Source organism: Cnephaeus nilssonii (assembly GCF_951640355.1).
Source record: "Cnephaeus nilssonii genome assembly, chromosome: 9".
Taxonomy (NCBI): Eukaryota; Metazoa; Chordata; class Mammalia; order Chiroptera; family Vespertilionidae; genus Cnephaeus; species Cnephaeus nilssonii.
Genome location: NC_137080.1, coordinates 85,224,979 through 85,234,819, shown reverse-complemented (window position 1 = coordinate 85,234,819; position 9,841 = coordinate 85,224,979). Strand labels below are relative to the sequence as shown.

At 48.0% G+C, this 9,841-nt stretch overlaps 1 protein-coding gene across 1 annotated transcript; it reads right to left on the bottom strand.

Moving 5' to 3' along the window:
- Window positions 1-5,536: 5,536 nt before the first annotated feature.
- Window positions 5,537-8,587, bottom strand: TBCC (tubulin folding cofactor C). Its single transcript, XM_079780030.1, has one exon. The coding sequence runs from the start codon at window positions 8,569-8,571 to the stop codon at window positions 7,531-7,533; it is 1,041 nt and encodes a 346-aa protein (XP_079636156.1). The 5' UTR covers window positions 8,572-8,587; the 3' UTR covers window positions 5,537-7,530.
- Window positions 8,588-9,841: the final 1,254 nt, after the last annotated feature.

Genomic DNA, 9,841 nt, shown 5'->3' with positions numbered 1-9,841 from the left:
CGGGTGGCAGGTTAGATGATTGCAATTACTGTTACAGGAAGGTAACATTTTGTAACCACCCGACTGGCAAAGATCCAAAAACCTGATGGCATAGTATCTGGATAAGGGTGTGGAGAAAGAGCACTCTCAGACATGGCTAGAGAGTGTGTGAATTCTTTGGACGGCAATTATATAAGATCTGTCAGTATTAGAAACGTTTATAACCTGTGGACTGAGCAATTCCACGTCTAGGTACTTAGCCTACAGGTAACATTGCACACATGCTGAATGACTTATGTATATGGATATTCATTGTAGTATTTTTCTAATGGTTAAAGATTGGAAACAACCTAAATGTTCATCACAGACTGGATAAATAAGTACGGTACATTCCTTCTTATACCAGAATACTATTCAGCAGGTAAATAGAATGAGAGGACTCTATGTCATTTCGTTCAATGTCATCCTATATAATAAAAGGCTAATATGCAATTAGACCGATTGGCAGAACAAACGAACAACCGAACCACCGGTTGCTATGATGTGCACTGACCACCAGGGGGCATGTTCAAAACATGGTGGGTATTAGCCGGGCGGGATGGTGGAGCAGGTGAGCAGGGGCGCCAGACTAAGGCAGAGTGCCAGTCACTGTTATTGGGACAAGCCTCTGGTGGTTACTGAAAATTCTTTGCTCCCGTGTGCCGTGGTTCCACCTGGTGCTCACACCTGCTGCTGGTGCCGGCCCTACTCACACCCACTGCTAGTGCCCAGCGCTGATCCAGATCATTCAGCGCTGATCCAGATCATTCAGCGCCATCAGCGGGTGCGAGTGGCGGCTGCCGGCCCTGATCACCCAGCAGCCGCCGCTCACATCCACTGCTGGCGTCAGCCCCAATTGCTTCACACCGTCAGTTGGTGAGAGTGGGGTCAGTGTCGTCAGCACTTGGGAGCAGCGGCAGCAGGAGCAGGGCTGCTGGCAGACAGGAGACTGGGAGCCATGGTGGGAGGGGCTGGATGGGGGCGCAGAGGATGGGCTGAGACCCACCCCTGTGCCTACCATAGCTTTGTGGCCCACAGTTCCTTTCAAGGTGCACACATTCGTGCACTGGGCCCCATAGTTTCATTATAACATTGATGGGATGCCTTAGGAACTTAACTCTTGTTTGTAGCAATTAGCCTATGGTAATATTGGTTTCATTATCCATCATTTTGCTTGAAGTCGCAGAATCTATTGACAACATTAAGCGAGGACTGACTATAATGTTAGTGACAAAGGCAAGGTACCTACGATACGGATAGAAGAATATTTTGTACATAAGTTTGAAAATGCGTAGGCCAGAAGAATACAAAGGAAACAGGTAAAGGTTAGTTGTTCTTAGAAGAGAACTGAATGGCTGGGATCAAAGGAAGGAGGGAGAATTACTTTTTATTCTGATCTTTCTGTACCTGTGCATGACTTATCTGTTTTAAAAAATCATCTTAGAATCAAACCTGTACCTTGATATTAGTTGTAAAAATTAGGTTATGGATAGCTTTCTTGGTGAAACAAACACAACTGAGAGGTCTTAAACTAAAAAAAAAAAAAAAAAAACTATACTAATAAAAGCGTAATATGCTAATTAGACTGGACAGCCAAACGACCTTCCAAACGACCTTCCGGACGAAGTGGGGGCTGCGAGGGCCGAGGCAGCCTCCGTGGCTAAAGGGCCAAGCCCCTTGAATGAATTTCGTGCATCGGGCCCCTAGTTTATAATAATGTACTTGAAAGGCTGAACAGAACATTGAGGTTGGTTACCAGGTGAGTAAAAGGCCTTGCATTGTCTTGCTTGGTCTAGTCAGTTCTTACAGTCGAGGGCAAGCACAGTATCTGAAAGGTGGGAAGGCAGGCCTTTGAATAACTCCTTCCTCCTGTGACGCTGCTGCTCTGAGTAGGCAGCGGGCAGGGGTGTCACCCAGGGAATTCAAACCCTGGACTGGTGGTGCTAGGGATGCTTTACTTAAGGCCCCCCTCACCTGGAGAGGCTAGAACGGGGCAGTACCCTCTCAGAGTTCTCAGAATCTCTCTATCATGATTGTTCTTTCACTCCTTTGATCTTCAACTAGACTGGAACTTCCATGAAGGAGAAGACCTCGCTTGCTTTGTTTAGCATTATGATCTTAGCATTCAGCACTAAACAGGTGCATAGTAAAGGCTAAAACATTTGGCTTTCTGTGCCACACTGTGCCTGCCCTTCTTTACCTGCTTGGCCCTGGTAAGCTGGGCAAATAATTGACCCTCATCTTAATGGTAATGGCCACTTTATTTTATTTATAAGAAAAGAATTAAATAGTGTGACTAAGTTTTTAAGTTGGTGATGAGATTTTTTAATTAAATGCAATTTAGTTGTCTAATTTCTATGGTACCAGAGTAATTGGCATGATGTTTATAAAACATAGTTTTACCATGTAACATTAACCATAGTGTATTGAATCTTTACATCTTGCTGTTTTTGTCCATTTCTGCCTGATTAAGAAAATTAAAACAATTTTTTTTCAATAATAACTCTTGTAATCAGAATTTCAGCATTGGAACTTACAAGGAAATTGACTATATTTCTTATTTTTATTGGGTTGACACTCTGGAGTGATCCTTTATGAGTATTTATACAATACTCATATAATACCATATACCATACCATACGTAATATCTGTTCATAAATGAAATTTAACAAACGAATCGCTTGACTAATGTGCTATTTTATTGCTTTTCCAGAGTTAACTTTTGTTGTTGTTAATCCTCACCCAAGGATATTTTTCCATTGATTTTTAGAGAGTGGAATGGAGGGGGAGAGACAGAGAGAGAGAAACATCGATGTGAGAGAGACACATCTATTGGTTGCCTCCCACACAAGCCCGGAGCAGGGCTGGGGATTGAGCCTGCAACCTAGGTATGTGCCCTTGACTGGAATGGAACCTGAATCCTTCAGTCCTGGGCTGACACTCTGTCCACTGAGCCAAACTGGCTAGGGCCAGAGTTAATTTTAATGAAACTGGTCATCACACTGTTGGTGCCATAGGCCCTCATTGTACTGACATTATCATTAGATTTGCATAATAAAAACTTAACTAAATTACTTTAATCAACACTTAAAGTCAGGGATGTGACTTTAACATAGGTTTTGAGGGTTTTTTATTGTTGCTGATTTGGTTTTAAAAATCCGTGGCAGTTTAAGTTTAGGGAAAACACAGTAAGGTCTAACTTTCTGAAATGGCAGAGAGACTTGAAGGGACAGTATGAATGGGCAGGACCTGCTGAGAGTGGAACTGATACGATTTGGAAATCTGATGTTACAAATTGGACAGCGCAGGGACCAGATGCAGACTGCAGAAAAGCCTTGCTTGGCTCGTACAGTGTTTTCAAAATGCTTGACGTTGTCTGCCAAGTCATCTGGTCCCCTCCTCCCTATGGACTACTCCCAGCAGCTTCCTCATTGACTGTACCTGCTTGGCCCTGGTAAGCAAAGTGTCTGGAGAACAATTACATCATTAAATGAAACATGGAACTTGGGAGGGAAAGAGATGAGAATGGAGATTTTAAAGGATATATGGAATTTGAAAGGCAGCTGAGCCCACTGAGGGTGGAGGCTGGGGATACAGACAGGACTGTGCACATCAGGTTGAGAGCTGAGATTCTGAAGAGACCAAATACGAGAAGCTGGAGACAAAACGTGGAGCATCACTCACACTTAAGGCCTGTAGGTCACCAGAACCCCACTGAAGGGAAAGAAGCTGCCCTAAGAGCAACAGGGTAGAGCAAGGCTATGGAGGGCCAGGAAAGAGAGAACTTCAAAAGGGTAAGGTAGTAAACTGCACCTAGAGAAAGGACAGGATGGAGGGGAGCGGGAACTGCTAGATTTGGTGCTTAGATGCTGATACCATCAATGAGCCAGTTCAGCCGAGAAAGCAAGGTAAGGTTACAGACATAAAGGAGCAGATGTAGTTGTAGGTGGACACAGCTACTCTTTTGAGATGGTTGATAGAGCCCTAGCTGGTTTGGCTCAGTGGATAGAGCATCTGACTGTGGACTGGAGGGTCTTGGGTTCGATTCCTGCCAAGGGCACATGCCCAGGTTGCAGGCTTGATCCCTGGTAGGGGGCATGCAGGAGGCAGCCGATTAATGATTCTCTCTCATCATTGATGTTTCTCTCTCTCCCTCTTCCTTCCTCTCTGAAATCAATAAAAAAAATATTTTTTAAAAAGATGGCTGACAGAGGGAAGGAGCTGGAACACCATTCAGTGATATGTAGGGTGGAGATCTCAGGATCTGGTATTTTGAAAAAGAAAAAGGCCCATGGGAAGGGAGCAGGATCTATAGGAAGTAGGAGGGGATGGGCACAGGTGGAAGAGGTAGCTCTGGAAATTTTTTCAAATATTGAGGAATGTTAAGGGGGTTCTAGTTGGATGGCCTACAATGTGTTAGGTGAGATCAGCAGTTACAGCCATTCAATTTTGAGTTTTAGGAAAGAAGAAAAAGGTCTGGGATAGTTGACATAAGTAATGTGGTGCTGGCTATTCAGGAAGGCAGGACAGGCTTGCTAAGCAGCAAGGAAAGCTCAGCTGAGGTTAGCAAGCATTAACTAGGGTTCAAACTGCCATAATTTTGTGAGTTTATTATCTATTAGAGGCTTGGTGCACAAAATTAATGCACTGGGCGGGAGGGGGTGTGTGTTCCCTCAGCCCGGCCTGCACCCTCTCGCAGTCCGGGACCCCTTGGGGGATGTCTGACTGCCGGCTTAGGCCCGATCCCCCTGGGCCTAAGCTGGCAGTCAGACATCCCCCTCACAGTCAGGGGCTCTTGCAGTCCGAGACCCCTCACTCCTTACCACCCACCTGCAGCAGAGGCAGGAGAGGCTCCCACCACCACCGCTGCACTCGCCAGCCATGAGCCCAGCTTCTGGCTGAGCAGTGCTCCTGCTGTGGGAGCGCACTGACCACCAGGAGGCAGCTCCTGCATTGAGTGTCTCCCCCCTGGTGGTCAGTGCACATCATAGCAACTGTCATTCTGCCGTTCGGTCAATTTGCATATTAAGGTTTTATTATATAGGATTAAAAGTGCAGATTTGCAGAAGGTTCATTTTTTTAGATGTAGTTACTTTTCTTATAAAAATGATCATTCCACACATATGAATTGCAAGCCTATTATACCACAAGCAGGGTTTCTCCTGCAGTATACTAGGTGTTAAGCTATCAGTGTTCAGGGCCATAGTGTTGGGATACCAATCATAGTTTCTAATGTGAAGATATGATTGAGAATTTCATTATAAAATATTTATCTTTTATTATCAGGATTATTCCTCCTAAGCAACTGATCCCCCCTCCCCGCCCCTTCTTTTTCTTTGTGCATGTTGTAAATTGTGAAACTGACTAGGATCCTTTTTCAAGTCAGCTAATAGAGGGGGAAAATTCTGGATTAACATCAGACTAAGGAATAGGGCTCAGCAGGCTATACTTTTCTTCTTTTTTAAATCCTCACTCGAGGATGTTTTTATTGATTTTAAAGATAGAGGAAGGAGGAGAGAGAAACATCAATCGATTGCCTCCCAAACCAGGGATTAAACCCGAAACCTAGGTATGTGCCCTGACCAGGAATTGAACCCACAATATTTTGTTGTACAGGACGATGCTCCAACCAACTGAACCACTCAGCCAGGACAGCAGGCTACACTTTTATTGACCTCTTTTCTGCCTCCATTTTGTGACTATCCTGTTCCTCCTCCTCAGTAGTTGTTATCTTATTACATTTCACATATCCTAGAAATTACTTTACTTTTTTGGAACAAGATAGAACATATAAATATTAAACATATAAATACTTTAAGGTACTTCAAACACATTAATAATTGTGGCAATTATTAAATATAAAGCAATTAGTTACAGGCCATTAGACTAAAAAAAAAGCTTTTTTAAAATCCTTCAACTAGCCATTTAAGAATAACGAATGGTAGTGTATAGAGCAAAAAGCCAAGTTTGTAACCTTAATCATAGCAAAATGAGTGGAAAACTGAGCTGGATCTTGTCTCCATGCCCTCTTCTCTTTAGACAGCCATTTAATGTCTGTCAATGTCACGTTACATTTAATACCACATGGGTATAGAAAACATCATTAAAAAAAAACTGAACCAGATGTTTGCCTCAATTTCTTTTTTTTTTTTTGAGAGAGAGAGGAAGGGAGAAACGTTGATTTGTTGTTCCACCTATTTATGTATTCACTGGTTGATTCTTGTATGTGCCCTGACCCAGGATCAAACCCACAACCTTGGCACATAGGGTAACACTTGAACCAAATGAGCGACCCTGCCAGGACTGTCTCCATTTTTTTGTATGAGGAAACCTACCATAATTATGCCTAAGTTAAAAAAAAAAAAAAAAAAAGCAATGCACCTGGCTGGCATGGCTCAGTGGTCAGTTCAATTCTGGTCAAGGCACATGCCCAGGGGTTGCAGGCTTGATCCCCAGTGGGGGGCGTGCAGGAGGCAGCCAACCAATGATTCTCTCTCATCACTGATGTTTCTCTCTCTCTCTCCCTCTTCCTTCCCTCTCTGAAATCAATAAAAAAAATATTTTTAAAAAGCAATTTGCCCTTTTTAATTATTTTGCATGCTTCTTGTCAAGTCAACACAATTCAAAATCACCATCTTGTAGTGGGTTAAGAAGATGGGCTCTGGAGCCAACTTTAAATTCCAGTCCACCAGCATGCGTGACCTCGAGCAACGTATGTTTCCTCGCTTGAAAAACAGTGCAAACAGAACCTACCTCATACGATTCTGAGGCCTTAATAAGTGTATTTTATTGATTTTAAAGATAGAGGAAGGAGGAGAGAGAAACATTTTAAAGATAGAGGAAGGAGGAGAGTAAGGTACTTAGAACAGTGTCTATGACATTTTCAATGCACAAAAAATTGGTAGCTATAATAATTTTGGCTTTACAGTTGGGAAAACTCATGAGCTTCTGGGGGTCCAAGCCGAACTTTTGGACCCAAACAAGTCAATGACCAGCTGGATTCCAGAAGCTCAAGCTAAGGTGTAGCTGAAGACCAAAGAGGCGGCTTCCCCCAGAGCACCCTGCTGAGAGCACTCAACCCAAAAAGGTTCTCCTTCATGGTACTCGGCACAGGTTCGGTACCATCGTTCCACATTAACCACCTCTTACTAGAGCCCTGCTGCATTCATTTATTAAATATTTATTGAAGGCCTGCTTTCTCATGCAATAAGTTTTAAATACCACAAATAAAAAAAACCAACAGAAAACCACACTCTTTCCCTCCCCCCGCCCCCCAGGCTTCAAACTGTCATGGGCAAATACTAGCAATAATTATCAAAATAGCAAAAATAAAAGTGTTATACCTGTCTCGAATTGAATGGAAATCACAAATCGCCTATCACAATTTTACGTCTTAATTACTGAAAACATACACTATGTGACAATGATAAGTACACTTTGGGGTCCCATTAGTTGGGGGTCAGTCCCACACGGGAAGAATTTGGTATAAGTGGAGAGAAGAGTAACAACTGCTTAGTCCCACTGGGTCGTTCGCTCTTCTTCAGGCAGAACACTCCAGTTGGGGGAGGCCATATCCCGAGCCAACCAGTTGAAATCGTCGACATCGTTCCAGTTATTTTTGCTCCTATCTAAGCCAGAGCTTTCGAAGTCTCGGTCGATCCCCGGGTAGCTCCAGGTGTAAGGGGCGAACTGGATCCCGTGGCAGTCCTCCACGATGGCCCTGCAGGTCACCTGCAGGAAGAAGCGGGTGTCTCTCGTAGTGTGTACCCGGAGCTGTTGGCAGGCCACGGCCAGCACGCACTCACTGCAATCATCCAGGAACACCGAAGTGGACACCGGGCCGCAGAGCAACGTGCAGCCGCGGGCCTTGCTCAGCCGCAGGGTGTTGGGATTGCCATACAGTTTGATCGTGCAATTGCTCAGTTCGGTCAGAAGGACGTCTCGCTGGTGCAACTCTTCCGCTCTCTTCTCCAAGACTTGGGACTTCAGGTTGGAGAAGCCGCAGAGCCAGCTAGAGCCCGCGGCTCCCTCCTCGGTCAGGGAGGGCGGGGAGGCCAGGATGCTTTCCGCCCCCGCGGCGCCGGGAGCCGCATCTACTACTTGGGGGGCCAAAACAGCATCCTTCCTCCGGGTCTTGAAGGCGAATCGCTTCTTGGGCTGCAGCTGCTGGCGCCGGTCGGCCAGGGCCGCCTGCAGCTGCGCTAGCGCCTCCTGTGCCTGCCGCACTTCGTAGGCGGCCAGGAACAAAACCGAGTCGTTGAGCAGTTTCTGGAGCCCCTGGAGCCGAGCGGCCGCCTCCTCCAGCCGCTCGACGGACTCTCCGCCCTGCAGAAGCTCTTCCGCCGCGGCTCGCTCCCGGGCGAAGGCGGCAGTGAAAAAGTCGCTCTTCTCCTCCACCACCTCCTGGTTCTGCCGCTTTTGCTTGCGCCTTTCCACCTCCAGTTGCCTCTCTTGGTCTCGCCTCTGAAGCCGCTCAGGCAGCAGGCTCCGCTCCCGCTGGGACACCACGTCCCCGTTCCCGACGACCGTAGCGGAGCAACTAGCTGTCTCCATCTTGACTGCAAGCTTCCTTTCTCCTGCCGGCCTTCCTCTGGGCGCGCCCTCCGTGAGGCGTCCCACCAACGCGCCCTTTGATTGGCCAGATACGATGACGTCGAAGACCGGCCTTATTTCCTTAGCCCATTGGTTCCTCTACATGGAGGGGCGGGGCCGACTGACAAAGAGGGTGGAGAAACAAAGGTCCTTGTGGATGGGTGGGGTGGGAGGCAGGAGGGAGAAGCTTTTTTTTTTCTTCTTAAAGGGGCAGGACTTATATCCGGGATTGTGGGGTGAGTTGCAGCAGCGGCAGCTGCACATGTGGGTTTGTTTATAAGAACAAGGTTAGAAAACTCGCAGGCCTCCCCCTCCCCCCCAGCTCCTCCCTACCTCCCCCTGACAGGCCAGAGATCTGCTGCTGGTGGGGGGAATGTGTGCGTGTGGTGGGTGGGGGGACAGGTAGTGGTAAGAAAGATGGAGGGGGGGTGGAATATTGCACCGCCCGGCCCGCGGCGGAGGAAGCGGCAGCTGGAACAGCTGGCTAGGGAGCCACTTGCATGCCTCTGTTTTTTTCTTTTCCACCACCCCTTCTCCCAACCCATTCCTGCCGCCCCAAAACCCTTATCCTACCCACCCCCCCTCCCGCCCCAGCCTCTGCAGTTCGGCGTGGCCTGGGGCTCCAGGGTCCCCGTAGGCAGTTACGGGGGCGGGAGAAGGCGAAGGCCACCCGGGTGGGAGAGACTGGGTTCCTCATTGCTACGGGGTTCAGGGGGCCCTGGGGGAGCCTAAAAACGAATTACTGTTTTTTTTGGCCAATTGCGGCAGTCGGCGGGGTGGGGGCGGGAGAGTGAGACTCCACACCCCCTTCCTCTTCCTCCCCCTCTCCCTCCCCTTCGCTGTCACTCCCTCCGCAGCTGGGCGCCGCTGGGCGTGACGGGCGAGACCCCAGCCCCGGGCTCTGCGGCTCTCGCCGGGGCTGTCAGTCTTTGGGAAAGCGGTGGGGGAAATGTCACATTATTTCTAGAGGCGGTGGGAGGGATTTGCCACCGGAAGTGAAGGAGCCTAGCCTACCGCCGCGGCCAGCCCGGGGTGTGAGTGGGCAGCCCCAGCGGCGCCGTCACCAGCCGGGCCCGGGGCCGCGGGCGGCCGAGAGCCCGGACGTGCCGGTGCCGCCGGCGGAGCGCAGGGCTCTCGGACCCGGCCCACCCTCCCAGTCCGGGGTTTCACCCTCCCCTCCCCTCCCGAACACACACCCTTCCCGGCCCTCCTCGGCTGTAATTGGGGTATT